Source organism: Apostichopus japonicus, chromosome 19, assembly GCF_037975245.1.
Source record: "Apostichopus japonicus isolate 1M-3 chromosome 19, ASM3797524v1, whole genome shotgun sequence".
In the NCBI taxonomy this organism is placed as follows: Eukaryota; Metazoa; Echinodermata; class Holothuroidea; order Aspidochirotida; family Stichopodidae; genus Apostichopus; species Apostichopus japonicus.
In genome coordinates this window covers 23,694,533-23,713,825 of record NC_092579.1, presented here as the reverse complement: position 1 = coordinate 23,713,825, position 19,293 = coordinate 23,694,533, and the positions used below count along the sequence as shown (strand labels likewise).

The 19,293-nt window shown below is 37.1% G+C and overlaps 1 protein-coding gene across 1 annotated transcript in view; it reads right to left on the bottom strand.

Annotated features, from left to right (window-relative positions):
* Nucleotides 1-15,744, bottom strand: part of LOC139960398 (polycystin family receptor for egg jelly-like) — an 83,265-nt gene extending 67,521 nt beyond the window's left edge. Inside the window, exons 1-4 of the mRNA XM_071958738.1 lie at nucleotides 15,615-15,744; nucleotides 9,757-9,796; nucleotides 8,864-8,990; nucleotides 7,123-7,316 (exon numbers count right to left, since the gene is read on the bottom strand). Coding sequence (XP_071814839.1) covers nucleotides 7,123-7,316; nucleotides 8,864-8,990; nucleotides 9,757-9,796; nucleotides 15,615-15,632 — 379 coding nt within the window. The 5' untranslated portion in view covers nucleotides 15,633-15,744. The remainder of the gene's footprint in view (nucleotides 1-7,122; nucleotides 7,317-8,863; nucleotides 8,991-9,756; nucleotides 9,797-15,614) is intronic.
* Between the last annotated feature and the right edge of the window lie 3,549 nt (nucleotides 15,745-19,293).

Sequence of the window (19,293 nt, the reverse complement as noted above, 5' to 3'; positions counted from 1 at the left end):
GAAAGGAAATAAGAGAGAGGTAAAAGGAAACAAGAGAGTGGTAAAAGGAAATAAGAGGGAGGTGAAAGGAAACAAGAGAGAGGTGAAAGGAAATAAGAGAGAGGTGAAAGGAAACAAGAGAGAGGTGAAAGGAAATAAGAGGGAGGTGAAAGGAAACAAGAGAGAGGTGAAAGGAAATAAGAGAGAGGTGAAAGGAGATAAGAGAGAGGTAAAAGGAGATAAGAGAGAGGTGAAAGGAAACAAAAGAGAGGTAAAAGGAAATAAGAGGGAGGTGAAAGGAAATAAGAGAGAGGTAAAAGGAAACAAGAGAGAGGTGAAAGGAAATAAGAGGGAGGTGAAAGGAAACAAGAGAGAGGTGAAAGGAAATAAGAGAGAGGTGAAAGGAGATAAGAGAGAGGTAAAAGGAAATAAGAGAGAGGTGAAAGGAAACAAAAGAGAGGTGAAAGGAAATAAGAGAGAGGTAAAAGGAGACAAGAGAGAGAGGGGGAACAGAGAGGGAAACTCAAGATTTATAGACTTCTATATATAACACGAATGTAGTTGATTGTTCTCTTAGATTCTGAGTTATTTTGTCTCCTATCTAGACAGGTTTCACTATATTTATTGCCAATCATATGTAAACTATAAATTCGTGACCTTTCAGATTGCTATCTTCATCTATATACGAAAGTTACTAACCGTGGCGACAGTATAATGAAGAGTCATATTAGACGGATTTTAGTATCGAGTATTACTATATACAAAAGTAACAAATTCAACTCTTTAAGCTAGTTTAAATTGAAACTTGGCTCAGTATATTGTGTCTACGACATTAGCTCATGAAAATTTCATAGTGTTCGTACAGTTCCTTGGGTGAATCAGAAGTGAAAGTGACATTAACGTTGCAACGTACAACTTTACCACTAATAAAGGTTTACGGACACTTGTAAACAACATTGTCCTAAATCACTATAATAGGCATTAGACTGAATCATGAAAATAGTTCAACTCCCATCAAAATCCATCAGAGTTTGACCATTTTACAAGTCTTTCTTAATTCTAGTTTTATTTATGAATAAACAGTAATTATGCACATTGACTATGTAAAAGGGAGTGACTGCCCAATTTTCTGTTATGTTTTTCCTTTGTATTTACAACCTTTGTTTCAAGGACACTGAACACAGGTTTGTGGACTAAGGCGACTTTTTGAAATATCTTATTGTCTTCTTTGAAAAGAAGAACATCACCCTAATTCAAATGATATATGTGGGCTTGTAATAAGGTAACACAATAACAACCCCCCACGTCATAGTTTGCACATATTTCATGAGTTTCCTGGATATATTGATTAACTTCAAATGTATGTTTATCTTAGTCTTCTTAGAAACGAAAAGCGCCTTTGTAAAAAATTTCAATATATTTTGAATGCGAGTATCACACACAACAAAATTTATTGTACTGAATGTGTTGCAAGCTGGTTAAAGGTGTCCGTAGTATATTTTAAACGCAACTATAGTTGCTGCGTTCAAGCATCATTAACAAGCTGGATAAAACTGCTTCACATATATAGCTAGTTTAAGAGAGTCCACTGTCAACTACTACAGTCAGCCAAATTTCCGCAGTTGAGACATTGTTTTATAACAAACTTGTACTTTCATGTCATACGCAAACGTACTTGTAAGTCTTGTAATGGCAATACAGTATATGAGCAGTATGAAATACTGTATTATATATCAACGAAAGGTCAGAAATTCATATTTTGGGATAAGTGTGCTTTTTAACTTGATATTATGAGAGAACAGTAAATACAAAGTAGTATTAATACTGGGAAAATATGCCACCTGGCTGTTTCGACGACACCCAGTCGGGACAATGTTTTCCCTCTATACTTTCTTTGCTTTGAAGCATGATATGGGAGGACAGTTTAGAAAGGTATTATAGCATTAGGAAATTATCCCAACTTGGCTGGTTTCGTTTGTGAATTCGTGAATATTTAGATAGTCAAATGAACCCAAAGTGATACGGAAGTTCATTGCTATATATGACGTATAGTTGTCCCCAATAACCCCATGTAAACATTATCACCATAATTCATTTTCAGGTGACGCTTAAGAAAGGACTATATATACCGTGACGAACAATATCCGTATGATTATATGCGGAATCAAATACTATCACTTCTTACTTACTTTACTTACAAGAAGTTTGCACTAGCCAAACCGGTTGCTTTCTATATAGGCATTAACCTGCGTATAGATTTCTCCTTATTTTGAAGGACAGCTATCCGGCTATATTTGTAAGTATAGGACAAGGCTTGGTCACAATGATAAAAGCTTACACACAAGGGCGGCGGAACCTGGGGGGCACAGGGGGCACGTGCCCCCCACTTTTCCTGAGGTTAAAAATTGTGCCTTTTTTCTACATAAAAATTGAGGTGTCTCAAGTTAGCAAGAGGCCAGGGAACCAGAATGAACACTCGGGAAGGGCCGTTTCCGTCCATCTGAGGGGTTTGTAAAACCAAAAATTTTCTTGTACGCTCCGCGCCAACCGATGGTGGCGCTCCGCTCAGATAGTCGTGCATACAACTTTGCAATCCTGGCTACGCCACTGACTTTTAAAAAATTTCTGTGGGTCAATCTCAAAGCTATTTCGAATGGAAAAAATTTGTTAAGATATTAACAAGGAATAAACTCTAATTCTGAAGAGTCCTACATTAGCAACTAGCATGATTTCACCTCATTTTGTCTCAAAAGAAAACTTGTTCATTGTTTCCCAATTTGCACATTGGATATTGCAGTGCTAGTATGCATATTTTCCTTGAGGGGGGGGGGGGCGTTGATGGAGTGATGTGTATACGCAAATAAGATAATACAATAAGAGTTATAAAGGGTACTAAATATAAGGCTGCATCAGTCCAATCGAATTTCTGCAAAGTGCCCTTTGATGTCGGTGCCCCCTCCCCCCAGATTAAAAGTGCTTCCGCCGCACTTGCTTACACAACCCTATGCATCCCTAAACATATGAAAAGTCACCCAAGTTATAACCCGATAATGAAATGCCAAACAACTTGATCCACTCTCAACCCAAATTTCCTCTCACTTTGAGACTGTTACCGTGTACTTGTAATCACGACATTGTAGCAATTAGTATCAATAGTCCCTTCGTAAGGGAATGTATACTTCACATGATCCTGGTAGAATATTGGTATTCAATTGGAAGGCAACATGGACCTCGGGCTTCCCAAAAATAAGTTATTGTCGACAAAGGCTCTTTGTATGGGCTTTGTTCGTCACAAATATCTCTGTCACTGGATAACAACGGTTATATGATTGCGACTTTTTCTCCTTAATTGACGTATCTGCCCTCCCATATCACTGCTGCCCCCCCCCCCTTCCTTTCCTGCCCCGCATGAGACGAGCCAAGTTTGACCCAGTTCTCCCAATGCTGTTAATGAAAGCCGATCCATGTATTTTACTAGATTAAACAAAAATATGTTTAAGTTTGGAATATAAAAAAGGGGTTTGGTGATTTTCGGTAGCCTATGCATTTTCAATGCAATCCCGTGCTTATCTCTCTTGCGAATGATCTCACTCTTTGGTATAAAATCGCATTTCCTCTTTAAGAAGTTGATAATTTTGTTGCGATATTGTTGCGATTCCACATTAACAAACTCTAATAACAATGTTGAAGACTGTTACTATCGTTATAATAAGGTTCATTGAGAGGGGTAGGCCTATAATCATTGGCTTTTTTTACCTTTGTATAATAGAATAAGGAAAGATGTTCATGCTACGAAATGTTAAAGAGGCTGAATTCAATAAATAACCGAAACACTTTGGTGAATGTTTTTGAGGAGATATCTTCGTATGGATAATTGTTCCCATGTTCTCTCTTTTTTTATTATATGATTTTAATGAATACGCAGCCAAATTAAAAGGCATCTTTAAAAGTCTATGCCCCAAGGTATAGGAACGAGAAAAATAACCTTCATTTCGAAGGAGGAGAAAACTTAAGTTGTATACAAGGAAATTGATACTTATATAGGCTGCCAAAACAACGACAAAATTTTATTATAAACAGAGAGAGGAATGTAACTCTATATAGTTCGTTGGAATTAGTGTTACCGCAGCATTAAAAGGTCACCACTTACTTTGTATCATTAAAAAAAATTTAACCGAAACTTTTCCTTTCGATCTGATCACATAAGTTCCTGTTTTAGATTGACACTGTATACAAAACTTACAGCATGGAAAAAGCCGTACATCTAGTACTTTGATAACATCGCCACATTTGCGCATAAGGAAACAGGGAACCCTGTATTCTGTGAAACACAGTCGTGAGTATATAGCCATATACTGAAATAGCGTTAACACACCTGTAAAGGCTTGTCTTAGTAACAGTGAAGAGATTGAGTTCAATTTTCAAAACTTTTCAAAAGGAAATATTTCTTTCTGCAGGATCGAGGATATAAATTGAGTATTATTTCAGCTAACTTGGTTTGTTCTTTCATCCGGGAAACTTGTGATTATTTTTTAGCTCCGGATCATGGTATAGTTAATGGTGAACAATTTGAACAGGAAATGGAAATGTAATCACATGGACGATCATGACTATATCCAAGGAAATATCACGATGACCAGAATATTGATCTATCGATATATTTACCGCTGGACATTGCTACCTGATGGACGAATCACAACGTAGGTTTATAAGATTATAATTAACACCATAATCGCTGCAGGAACTGTGACCCTTATTCTCGCTATAATGGTGAAAATATAGGCCTTATACATGGACCTATGTATATGAAATATATATAATATATTTATAGACCAGAGAAGAGTAGAGAAAAGACTCCTTCCCGTTAGAGTTGCTCAAAATAGCATCATTATACTACGACATATGAATCCTATATAGGCCTATGTTCTATATCCGTCATGTATACATTCGTTGCACATATTTAATATTACAACTTCATTCCTCTTTTGTCGTTTTTGTGACCTTGTTTTAGAATTTGGAGCAATATGGCTTCGGTAGGTGAAAGTTGCTAGAGCCGAACTGAAACTTAACTTTGAACTGTTCAAACACAAAAAAGGAAACAATTGAGCGGATGGTAAAGGGAAGATTGTCCGGATATAAAACATCTGTGTCATCATGTTTATGCATCGGAAAGTAATACTACAATTGCATAGATTGGGTTGGTGACATCGCGACTTCATCGTGGTGACTTGTTTTTGCCTTGTTATGCCAAGCTAATGCCAGGATGGCTACCTCAGCGGCATCTACAATGATGACAGCAACTTACACTTATGAAACGACTACGAACAATTCCTCGGAGGAGGAGGAGATATTTATGATATTGTTTATCGCCTCTGCCGTTGTCAACGTCATATTTCTACTCCTCTGTCTAATTTGTATAATAAAACATTGTTTCGGAAGGGAAACACCATTTCAATTTACGGGAGATGATGCTACTAAACATTACGTCCCAAGGAGTTTGAATAGGGAATGGCAGAGGAATAGAGGGGGTTTATTCCCCAGTGTTGGCAGCTTAAGACGGCTTCCCACAGAGAGCAGCTTTCAGCCGAAATCTAGAATACCCCAGAATCCTCTACCAGCGATTCCACTTGAGGACCAAAACCAATTATCCGTTACGATTAACCCTCTAAACACACCCATTCCTGAAGACAATGAGTTACCCCCATCTGGTCCACCTCCACCCGTACCTGTCTCGAAGCGTCCAGGAATGCGACGGAAGAGATCTCTAATTAGCCGTTTCAGCCGACGATTCTCAGAGACTGAACCAGCGTCAATATATATCGACGTGGACCAAAAAGCATCTCATTTAAAGAAACATGTCGAAACAAGCAGCCTGGAGAAGTCGCTAATAGATGACCACTTACGTAAAGCCATGCTCCCTCATTCCCCTGCCTGCACGGCCCAAGAAACTCAACACATGTCTAATTCGGCTTATCTCACAGCCGCACCCATGGGAGAGAATAGACTTGGTGTAACAGCAGAACCAATGAAAACATTTGCAATAAGAAAAGCTGTATAGTGACACATAACATATTAGGAAGCACTGTTAAAATATCCTTATCTTTTGCCTCATTTGACCATTCGAGAATTTTGGGCTTATCAAAAATGAGTCTTTGATCTAATTTTGTGTGTGCGTGTTTTTGGGCGTTATGTTGACATGGGGTTTCCCCATATACAATATATATATATATATATATATATATATATATATATATATATATATACATGTGTATATGTATATATATATATATATATATATACATTACAGTGTTCAATACAGTTTTACTTTGTTGCTTTCATATTTTGCTTGCCATAGTTGATAAGAGCTAGTATGTAAACTGTGTTTTCGTTCAGAAATATTTTACGTATGTAAAATAAAGGAATATCTGTTTGAAAGAAAATGATAGCTGTATTCTGAATATTCATAATATGACTATCAACTAAAATTTTACAAAAAAAAAAAAAATTAGAATTAGTTATACTTTATTTCCAATGTTGTTATCGGCCATAATGTAGAATATGACAAGTATCGTGAAAGGGAACTATTTGATCATTCTGAAATGCTTTCCGGGCATATACTAGGGGATATGCCTCTCGGACAAAGTTCATTAGCTGAAAAATGAATAATCATAATATTAACATTAATTAACACCCATTTGTATTTACATATACTGTACGTTCATGTCCCGCTTTGAAACACTCATACTGGCAGTATATGAGCAGTATCTATATCATGTTTCTACCAGATAAATAATAGGAACTGCTTGTACTGTCAGTACGAGTGCTCTAAAGCACGGAATGGGAGAACAGTATACAGTGGTATTAGCGTTGGAAAATTGCCACAACTGGCTGCTGAATTGATTGTGGTCTGCCAGTCTTTAAGGATAACATAATTATGTTCGTTTTTGTTAAACAATTCTAACACTTAGCGGAAGTGAAAGTGAGACCGGGTGCAATTCATATGATCAGCTTTATGCTATACTTTTTATTGGGGAGGGCTAAGCATCTCGAAACCAAAAAATACACCCCCCCCCCAAAAAAAAAAAACATTGTGAAAATGAACAAAAGCTCTGTAATCATTATGAACAGACAAAACGTGCTTACCTGACTCTAGTTCTTCGATCCATACAGCAGGTTCAACGGGAGTATGAAACATAGCGATGCCATTTGCGTCATTTGCGCAGTCATCTTTTGTGGTCACTTGACAAACTGAATCACAAAGATGTGTAATATCTGTACTGTTGTCGGCAAGTTTGCCACAAAAGCAGAGGTTAGCGTTCCCTCTTAAACCGAACAGGCTGTAATCGTGGAGTGGAAAAATATAGAAGTTTCTACCGGCCTCTTTTTTTTCGGATGGGTTGGGGGAAGTGGGAGGGGAGGGGTGTGTGGAAGGGGGTTATTTATAATTTTGTTACCTGTTTCCTTCGTCTGACTAAATTTATCTGAAATTGAATGTAACATACAGTACTTGTTACCAGAAAAATTGACCTGCTTAAGTGTAAATTTCTATTAAAAAAACGGTTCAAAAGTTATGAATCATTAAACTTCTACAAAATGTTGTCGTAACTTTTGGAATCATTAAGAGATGCGTAATAACAACCCAACATTAAAACACGGAAGGGGAAGGGGTGGTTTAATAAACGTGTTTATTGTGGCAATATTGCTTTCTAAGATCTATAGTGGTACTGTATAATTATATGTAAGAAGGGATTAATACCTAATAATTTAAAGTCAGCTATAGCATACCTTTCTTTCTCTTCTGTGACGGAGGTGAGAGGGAGGGGTGGGGGTGAGTGGTGGATGTGTCTGGGTAACGGGTCAAAGGTGGGGCGAAATTAATGGGGAAAGATTCTTTCCGCATTGGAACCTTCAAATAACACCAATGTGAAGGGCTAAGACAATGGTCCTGCGAAAGTAAGACGATTAATGACATGGTGAGATGGTTTCTGTTTCTTTTCTGTCGTAGGACGAAGGACGAGTTGGAGGGTGGGGGGGGGGTAGGGTGATGTCAATGGGTATTTGGTTTTTACAAGTTTTTCGATATTATTTGATACGTTAATGTTCTAACAATGTAGTTCATTAGATTGGCTTACACCAGATTTATTTCAAATAATAAAGGTGAAGGCTGAAAAATTTTCAAATTCTTTTTTTTTTCATTAAAAAATATGTTGAATATACTAGTGAATATAAACAAAACTAGCTGGATGGCGAAAGTCCTCCCAGAATTATTAGTTATTTGCTGATTAACCTTCATTTGGTGAAAAGGTATAGACAGGCAGTTTTGATCTGATTAATTAATATTAATTATATTTTAATTAATATTTTCAATAATACTCGCCATAGGTTTGGCTGGTAGATTTGGCTAACAATTGCAAGTATAGCTGCTGTAAAGGAGACACTCTTCCACCCCCCCCCCACCCCACCACGAAATTAAAGATCTATGGGAAAGAGATAACTGTCACGAAGCTGGTTACATAACCTAATGATGGCATTGGTTTCAGGGTCAAAACTGTTAAAAACAGAGAGAAAGTAAAAATTGTCCTAATGGCGTTATGGCATCACACATTTTCAAAATGTCAGCTGCCAGATACGATATTTAAAGCTAGGATATCTCTCAAACAGAGTTAAAATTTTGCTCATATGTTTGGCGGAGGTTTTCTTCACAAATATCTTTATCATATACAACCAAGAGATGGCGGTTAGGTTTGTGTCCCCTTTAAGTAAAATTGCTCTAAAACTGGATCACGAAACCAAAAGTGCTGCCATACTATAGGAGATGCATGACGTTCGTTTAAAGGGGGCGAGGTATGGTGTTAGCTATTTTAACCCACATTAAAGCCTTTACCTGTGTCCGAAGTGGAGACACGTATCAGCGCAGAACTCTTCTGTCACGTGACCTGCGCTATACATGCCTGGGTTGATTAGTTCTATATCGACATCCCTGGCCACGAGGTCTACACAACCAATATAATCTGTAAAAAACAGCAAATAGAATATCAAAATGAAAGAAACACTATGAAGAGTTAGAAGAGCCTAGTTAGATCGGAGTCGTTTCACACCTAAGAATTGAGGCTTTGCATTGGACACCACTGAACGTTGTATGTATATATATAGGGAAGTGTATGTTGTGAACAGAACAAGTGTGGGTGAACCTATTTCATTGAAAATTGCGATTTTGTGTTATTTTAAATACGATTGTCTTCAAACAAAAAACATAGACCACGAGAGGTAATGCATGCATATTGTGGAAATTCAGCGTATAAAGCCTGTAAAAGAAAAGTTTTTGTTGATACGATACATGATAAATTGCCCAGTACCAACTAAATGCTACTCTGTCATTACGCTGCAGACGATAATCAATATCGTCAAGCACTGTACAAAATTGTGACGTAACATGGTGAGTACCTGAGAAATCGTCAATATATTACACATCAAAGTAAAGTATACTTTTTTAGAAAGGTCGCCCATGATAGAGCCTGGGTATGGAATCCAAACAACTTGGTAACTCTTAACACCATCCCATTGTGTTGAGACTGTAACCATGTGATCAAGATGGTGCTACGTAACACAGGGAGTTCAACTCTTTGCGTCAGGTGTCCACAGTGTATCTGGAAACCGCACAGATACTACACATGATCTCAGCCAAAGCTCGAGAAGCGAAGAAATACCGACGCTTACACATTTCTCCATTTGCAAACTATAGATATATAATGGTTAACCATGCAATGATGAACTTACCCAGAACATTTGATTCCGCCCCAGAAAAGATCCCGAGCACCTATTGTGAATAGAAAAGAAAACTAATTTATGTAACCTCCGTATATCAATCAATCAGAAATATTACTATAGCGCCAATATCAACAAAAGGTGTTCAAATGCGCTATGAGACAGTTACATGGTAATAACGCTCGTTCAAACAGGTAATGTTTTAGAAATATCTTGAAAATATCAATAGTTTGAGCGTTTTTGTATACGGTTTTAATCTATCGTAAGAACAAACTCATAGAAAATACAAACACCTCTCAATATTTAGTTTCCATATACTTATATGGACTCTTTATTTTGTTACTGATATAAAATGTAGCGGAAGAGGCAAAGTGTGGTCCGGTCATAAAACAAAACGCATAACGCAATACTGTTTCTGCTTTATTACGACTACGATCACTCATAATATAGATTAATTAAAGCTAATTCCGTTAAGTCTTTTAATTTACACTTTCCAATAATTAAAAGTAATGACTTAAGATGTTCTGCATTTAACTTTTGGTCACTAATCCGTGTGGGTTTGTGTTATAATAACACACACACATGAAATGGGTTGAATTACTTAGTCACCAAGACGGAATGTGTATTTAAATTAGACGTTGAATATTTATGTTATGTTCATGATTATTCAGTTTATATCATCACAGTTAGGCTTAATCGTATATAGCCTATAGAAAGTGTATCTCCATTATCAACAGAACACACTTCCTTTGCAAATGTTCTTCACAAATAAGCATATTCCCTATGGATATTTCCTAGTGAGGGGTTCAGGATACGTCTCAGTAACGACAATACATGTGTAATTTTTAACTGCTTGCCGGTTTTTCACTCAGAGAATTTCCCATAGTCAAATGTGTTATGCATATGTATAGTTATTCCTTTATGAATTAATAAAAGTACGCCAAGTGTCATAAAATAAATAGCAGGTCTACATCATAGTATAATATTTCGGTGAAAGTAATGTGTCACTTAAAGGTGCAGAGTTCCACTCCATGGACCAACGCTAGATGTAAATCCCTTTTCAATATTCTGTTCAAATCTCCTGATGTAGTTAAATTTTGTAAAGGTGATTTATTTTCCTCAGATTATACCTTAATTCATTACTCCGGGAAAAAAGATCGCAGATGGTGGTGTTTGATGTTACTCCTTGGGTATATGCATTTCAAAAAATATTTTCTTTCCTTTCAGAAAACACTATAGGCTCTACGACCTGAATATACGGGACTACGTGTTTACATGATATTCAATTATAGTTATAATGTAAAGGAATACCGGCCACGAGCGTATAACACAATGACATTTATGGCATATATATATATTGCTAACAATGCAGTTATATGCCAGACAGCTTATACATTATGCCTACAGCTTCGGCGTTACAGCTGTTCTTATACACATGGCGTATAACTCAGTAACAATTATACTGCCATTCCCCAAGTAGGTTATGCTGAAAAAAAAACACACACAATCGTATGGCCCGCCCCATCCCTCACAAGTTAATTCCGGCCCCGCGGAGTAAGATTCTACTTAGCATTGTTTGGGAGAAGTGATAACTTTAACTTTCAATATTCGAAATGCAACATACCTAGTTAGGCTATAAGGGCCTACATTTTTTTGAGAAGTTATACTCTCGGCGAGTAGAGTAGAAAAATACGATCACCATCAAATGAAAAACACTCTTTTTAAAAATAGTGTTATTCAGTGACGAACAGTTTAAACACATGATACTCGTCAAGCTATTTCTTGTGAATAATAAATCTAGAAAGACATATTTAATTAATAAGCAGAGAATGTAAATAAGTACAATAGTGTACAATAGAAAACAATGGAATTGCAAAGAAAGGGGGGCAAGCACTGCTAATGATCAACAGTGTTTATATAATTGGTTTATCACACGTTGAAAGGTAGGCCTATAGTGTATGTTGCGTTTCGATTGTACACTTGATTAGTAAGACATCTCAGGTTAATTAACCATAAACAGAAACACAATTAAGGTCTGATTCGACTCGAATTTTAATTGATTTATCTACGTCTGCTTTTCAATTAATCATTTTACACCTCTCAGGACGTTATTGGCGGAGAAAACAAGAAAAGATCCTTCCAGAGGCTTTGATCTGGGTCTCTTGACCACATCACATCACATGACATACAAGATAATGAATAGTTATGAACTAATAACCAATCACAATACTAAAGATTACCTCTGATTTTACCGAGGAGAGGCATTTGGAAATCCTATACACAACAGTATACACACAACTTGGCAAATCACCTTATGCAGAGAGTCAGTAGAGCTTTAACCAACCTACACACCGCTGATCTCAAGTAGTTTAACAAGAACCAGTCAAGCTTAGAAGATCACAAACTTGAACTTTCTAGCTTTATAGGCTGAACTTTTTATTGTTCTTGTCGCTATAAATCGTGGACCCCACAACCCACACACGCTCCCGCACAATCTTCCTGTTGCGGGGCTTCTATACCGACCTTGCAAGTACAGGCTTCACTCGCAAACAGATATGCGAAGGAAGAGTGTTCTGTTGTTCATGGCAAATACACTTTCGATCGATTTTAAAATTTGATACCTAACCGTGATAATAATAATAATAATTAATTTTTGCCATCAGGTCATCACGAAGATTCAATACAGTATATATCATGATGATAGGCTGCATTCGTCTTATCTGTACGTATATATACATGCATGCACCTGCAGAAGAGTGAAACCATCTTGGTTATCAGCCTCGTTCAACTTCCTGAACTAGTTTAAACATGAAAAAGAGGATAGAATATCAGGGGGAAAAGGAATAGGTGGTGGAGGGGTGGGGGGTGGGGGTTACCCATCGGGAACTGTCATCCAGAACAGATGCTAGAAAAAGTGACTGACATTTTGAAAAATCCCCAATCGGTTGACATGTTTGGTAATCGGACAGCCCCGAGGGCCCAGAGAACTAAGTAGAGACCCCACTAGCGTCCATATAACCTACTACGCACCGAGTTCGATATTTGCTTACACATTGTGTTGCAATATTCTTTACCTTGTCTAGGTAATTATAGAATGTATATATGTAGACGTGGCTTAAATCTCGACAATTTGTCTTGTCGACGAACCTGGTTGTTTAATCGTTGATTAAGTCTCTCGTGCATACGGGCGCAGTGACCATGCTAATTATTTATTTCTATTTTTAGTAAAAAAAAAAATTGTCCGGGGGCCCTGGATTACCGTGAGGTTCACCCCCTGGATATATAGCCTTTTCATGCTTCGGGTACATTTGCATAATAAATAACAACGCAAGACTAATATGTGACAAAGTCAACTTACAGTAAACAAATGATTTGATTTGGCTAAATCAATGAATAATCAATCGCTTCAGTTGGCTACACCTTAAATCGGTTTCGAAAAGCACTGTTCAAAAAGAAATATGAGACTGAAAGTTGTACTAATATATAGTTTTTCCTTGAAAATTAACCAAAATCTGATGGTTTATATTCGAAAGTCAATGGAAAGGTTAGATTCCTGATAACAAAGTAATGTTATGTGATTCCATCGACAGAGCGGTAGGAAAGAGAAATTAAGCAAACTCGACAAAAAGCTTGTAAATTATGTACTAAGGCTTTACTTTTAAAGGAATTGTATAGATTTAAAATGTCATATATACCCAATTAGAAAGAGGAACAAATTGAACGCCTTAGTAATATTTCTATAGCATTTCCAGTTTTCAAGATAACTCGGTTTTAAAATATGCTTTAACTCTAGATTGCTCCTTTAAGGATAAACTGATGAGGAACATATAGCGACTGCCCAATGCAATCCTAAATGTTTAATGTTTGTATACAGTCTTTTACAAATTTTATTAATTTTAAATAACAGAACCGTAACCTTTTTTTTCTTCAAAACTTCATGTTGACAACAGAGCACAGTTGCAGGATGATATTCAACATGACTTGTCATAGACGAATTTGTACTATACAATGTTATTTGAGGCTATAAAGGTCTTGTTTTCCTACTGCGGTTTGTGTTGCATCAGAGAAACTAACCTTATGGTCTGTGTGTTAGACTTAGTCATCCAGCCGCTTTAATTGCTGAGCCTCAAATGTTTAATAAGGTCAAGAAATGAAAAAAAGTATAAAAACACAATTTGGGCTTCAATAAGTCAATTAACATATAAACATACTACAGCCGTGTAGCTTAACATCAAAAGTGATTCAACATTTCAAAAGGATATATATATATATACCAGGTGAAAGTATATGGACCAAACGGAAACTCTGGTAGTATAGTCTTCGCATCCATAATTGATAAAAATCGTTTTCATCAAACATTAAGTCAAGAACGAAATAGACATTAAAACTATAGTTACAGCTCTAGTTGCAGCTAAACGAACAAGCGAATTTACATCTTTCGTTACAAGTTTCGATAATCAGAACAAGTTCGTTTTACAGAAAATTAATATGAGTCAGCTTGACATTAATCGTGTCGTTCTTTGTTATCATATTGACGCTTTTTTTTTTTTTTGTAAAAAGAAATGAAACTGAGAATAAGGTCAGCTAAAACTACATGTTGACGTCATACTCGGCCTGTTTTCATGATTCTGCAGTTTCCGCAATACTTTGGGGGATGTGGTTATGTCCCGAAAGGGGTAATACTTTCACAAGGTTAAACTTTTTCGGGATATCTCAAGATCACAAGATATGTATATTTTCTTTGCTATAATGTAAGCCAGTAGAGAAGGCATAAATAAAGTGAAATGAACACTTGAAAAGGCACGTCCGCAACAGCCAGGTTACCCATAAGTATACAGATAAATGTACTGTATGTAATAGTCGTCCTATATATAAGGCAGTTATATTTTCCACGCTGTTGCAGCCATTATTTGTGCATGCAATCGAATGCATTGTAACCGAATGCATTATAAACACTTACCGACGGTGGCTATCCATTTCACGGGTTTAGTTCATTTTAAAATGTGTAGTAGTCATGGCGACCATAAAGACAGCTGCTCAATAGAGGCGTCGAGAACTAGGTCGGGTCACTGACAATTATGTCACCGGCCCATATCACACTCCTGTTCAGTCCTTTAGTGTATTATTAAAAGCAGAATACCATTCCTTATCCAATATTTTTTTTTCCAGTCCTGGTACCCTAATTAACTCCGGGCCTATATATAACTCCCTTTTCCCCTGGCACACCCCGACAGTTTGGGTCTGGTCTTCAGAAACAATACTTAAATCAGGATACAACAATAATAATTTTTTGGGCCACAATTCGCATGTGTATAATGCATCACACATTAAGGTGCCAATTACAGATAATGTTATTATTGCTCACCATGCGTTTGCTGTCGATTGTTTATTATGAAGTTCAAATAAATGTTTGCCGATATCTCCTTGTGCATTTAAATAAAAGCAAAGAGTTACCACCAATAATTATTTAATTAATTAATTACGATAAGATGGTGTCATTTTCGCAATTACGTTACTAGGAACATTCAAGACATTTAACCTGAGTTATGTTAATGGTAAATATCTTTGAAAACAGAAAGATGCTTTTGCAAAGTTTATTGGGCCTACATAATTTTATAATCTCTTTCATGTGATATAAAAAAACAAATTCTATACATTAGGTCATACTTTTACGATAGTGGGATTGAGCTGTTTATCATTCAAAAGTTAAGGTTCGTCGCTTTTCAGAATTGCAATTAATTTAAGTTAAAGTATTAACCATACATTTAATACAGTAATTGAGGAATAATGAGGCCTAACGTTAAATAAAAACTGAAATAACACGAACCAATACCTAATTTATTTGAACTAATAAAAATTAAATTACTTACGAACAGTATCAAAAACATTTTAAAGTCCTTGATGTTTAATATTTCCACATGATTGTAGCTGGTAACGTCCTTTCTCTTGAACTGAAATTTCTAACTTCGTCCCCCGAGACATTCAATATCTCGTTTTAAAGGAATCGCAAACTACAAGAAAATCCATCTTTCGGTGACGTTATTCGTATTTAATTAGTATACCTTAAAAGGTAACAAAATACACAAACATGTAGGTCCTCTATTGACTTTTTTCCCCTTAACAGTCGATATATTGATTAATTTATTATGCAGTTTAGATTAACTTAACAGCTTACTATACTAGTACGTGAAAAATTATCAATAAACCTAAAATAGGAATTCGTTCATTAAATGTAGAATTTTTGACATGATATTGCATGTAAAGACCTATAAAGTTGCGTATAGGTAATATCTGGGTCACTACAGCCAATTACGTAGAGGCATTTCTGAGGAACGGAGGCGTGGGGATGGGGTGCATGGGTGGGGATATTACAGGGATTATGAGGGTCTTTCTGGAATGATAAAGAATACTAGCATGTATCAGTTTGACGTCAGAGCAATAATTGTTTAAGCGTGATGCTTTTTCTCAATATATAATGTGTGTGAGAGAGAGAAGGAGGGGAGGGGGAGGGGAGGGGGAGAGGGGAGGGGGTATCCTATAGGTGCACGCAGATGACCAATGATGCATTCAGCTAACGCCGTGACAGTGTTTGTACTTGCTTGTTGATGCTAACATGTGGGTATAGGAGGAAGCACGGGTTGAATTATCGGCATTGCTTTGAATCCAATACAAACATGTTGTTATCTTCTTTTCCGATCACCAAAGGTAAAGGTCTGGAAACCTGGTAAACGTATGAACTCCCTCATAGAATAATGGATGAACTTTCACACTGAGCATATTTAGAACCGCAGCCCCATTTTTTTATCGCCAGGAGATTAAATGTTATTTGAAGTTGCAGAAGTCAGAATCTACAAAACCGTAGAAGCACGATGTCTCCAACCTTCAAACTGTTACAATTTCTTAGATGTTTTTTAGGTTGCCATTGGTGATTACAAATAGCGTATATGCTTTATTGGAGGTGAAAGGTCACTTGAGGTCAAACAGAGATCAAAGTCTTAACATTCTTGCTTAAAGACGGCATCGTACATACTTCAACGCTTGATTGCATTCACACGTGGCATGGTTCCTCCTCGCGCTTAGAAGAAGGCTATTTATTGTCATGTAAAGATGGAAAGTCACATTAAGTCACCAGAGGTCAAAGTCTCAAAACCTTATAAATATGATACAACCAAAATGAAAGCTTGCTCGAAGCTAATACATAGTGTGAATTTTAACCTTGGTCACTGCAAGAACCTGTATGTGTATGGTTTGCGTGTACAGAGGTCAAATGTCCTACTCGCGGTCATCCACAGAGTTTTGATTTTAAAAATCCTTTGAATTAACCATAACTTCAGAAGTAAGACCTCGCAGTAAATATCGCATGTGCTATAAATATGTAAGGCTGTATATATGAGTGTAGAAACATATTGCTGTTTGCGTTATTCAGTTGGATGATCAACCTATAGATGTGACAATGTAAAAGTGCGAAATTCTTTGCTGCGCTTAAAATAACATGTGAGCATAAATTAAGACTCTGGCAATCTTAACATGTAATGTTCTCATATAACTTGAAACTATAAAAAGGAATCATTAAAATTAACACTGGACTGATTTTGATCGGAAATCTGGAAGTAATATTGTATGGTCTGTTTCCGTGTTCTTTATGTGTCTTTATATTCTATACAGTTCATTTTCAAGATCTTTGTCTAATTTCAACGAATACCCAGGATCTAGGAAGTGACACACGATGTGACAATATTAGTGATGTCATTGATAGATACATTGATTGATATGCCTGTTTGCTCTCTGGTTTGTTATCTTGTTTTCAAGTTCCTTTTTATTCTAAAGTTCATTTTCAAGACCGCTGTCTTACTTGAATGAATGCCAGGATCAAGAAAGTGACACATGAACATCAACTGGATAACAGCCTGCCTTTCATGAGCCTTAAAGATCCGCTTTATTGGCTCCAATTATAGCACACTATAGCTAGGAAAGTTTTGTGATTATGTAATCGAACTGCCACGGTCGCAAATCGACCTCAGGCTCTACAATTAGCCTGCATAGCTTCTTAACACCATAGGGCGCTTTGTGTAAACACTGTGTGGATATATGTTCCTATCTACAGGGTAGTTAATCACACCATTACCTCCACAAAGACCCCCATACAAGAAAAAAATATATGTGGCTGGCGTTGCAGACTAATTGGTAGAAAGAGGTCATTTTACGACCAAGGCAGGTCGATTACGAAATCTCAAGAACCTTTTCCATGATATATAGCGTGCTATAGTTGGGGTCTATACAGCAGACCTTTAAATTCACTTTTTGTTTCCATTCAACGAACGAGGATGTACCGTACCACAACGGACGGCTATAATCGCTCTTTTTCAAAATAGAGGGAAGCATACTGGAATTGGTTGCTAGTCGAACGTCACTGCCATACAGTAATTGTTGTACAGTGAACGAAGCATGCTGCTATAGACGACGATAGCACAGCAATATATATTCGACCTATAGCAACTTGAAATCCACCGAAGACTGCTCAACACCATTGCCAGACCTGGCGAGAATGGAGGGGGAGCGGTCGGGTCCAGCGAGGTCGAAGCCCCTGGGCCCGGGTCACTTAGGGGCCGGTGACGACTGAAATATGCCGGATGAAGAAATCTGTATGCTCATTTTCAGGAATGTATACAATTTTCGGGTTGTCTTCCGAGGTTGTATCTCTTTGTCCTCGTATCATTGCAAAAGAATAACAAAACAAAGGTTCCATAGGCTGCAGATGTCTAGATCTGACAGTGAGGGGTGGGGTGGGGTGGGGGTGGGAAAGATACTGGATGGAAGAATCGCATGATATAACATTTGCATGAACTTAAAAGAGACATCACACGGTAGACAACCTGAAAACTGCACTTGAGAACTATAAACGGAAGCAAGTATAAGTGTCTGTAAGTCTTGAAACATTAGGCTAACATACAAAGACTCTTTTTGTTTTGTTTAGAAACGTCTGTTTCGTCGTCCCCGTCTCCACCACCCCACCAACCTCTACAACGTAGTAGGCTGCCTGTATAGGCAGTATACGCTGCCTGTTTGGGTAGTATGTTGCTAAGGTTCTCCAATAGGAGACTGTAGGAAACGTCACGACAAAAAACTTGGAATGGGAAGTTGGACACGAATGTGATAGTCTAGTCAGAGAGTTCCATAACAGCTCCCTGGCCTAGTACTGTATATCAGCATATGCATGCTATCCATCAGGGCTCCCGGACGTGTATCAAAATTATTACCCTTGCAACGTTACGAGGAATGTAGTTTGAAGGTCCTATGTTATATTATGTAATAGCTAACCGAGGTTATTTCTTCATTTTTTATAAGGGCTTTTTTTTACTTCCATTGGTTGAATCCGCGAAAGAAATTCTAATTCTCCCTATTGGGTTAAGTTAGCTATATATATTGTGAACTCGACTGCAATCGGCTATACGAACCGTGACACGTGTACCACATATGAACTTCATTGTCACACTATCAGCCTAGTTACAAGAGAACCTTTTACATGATTAACATCAACTATTGCCGAAA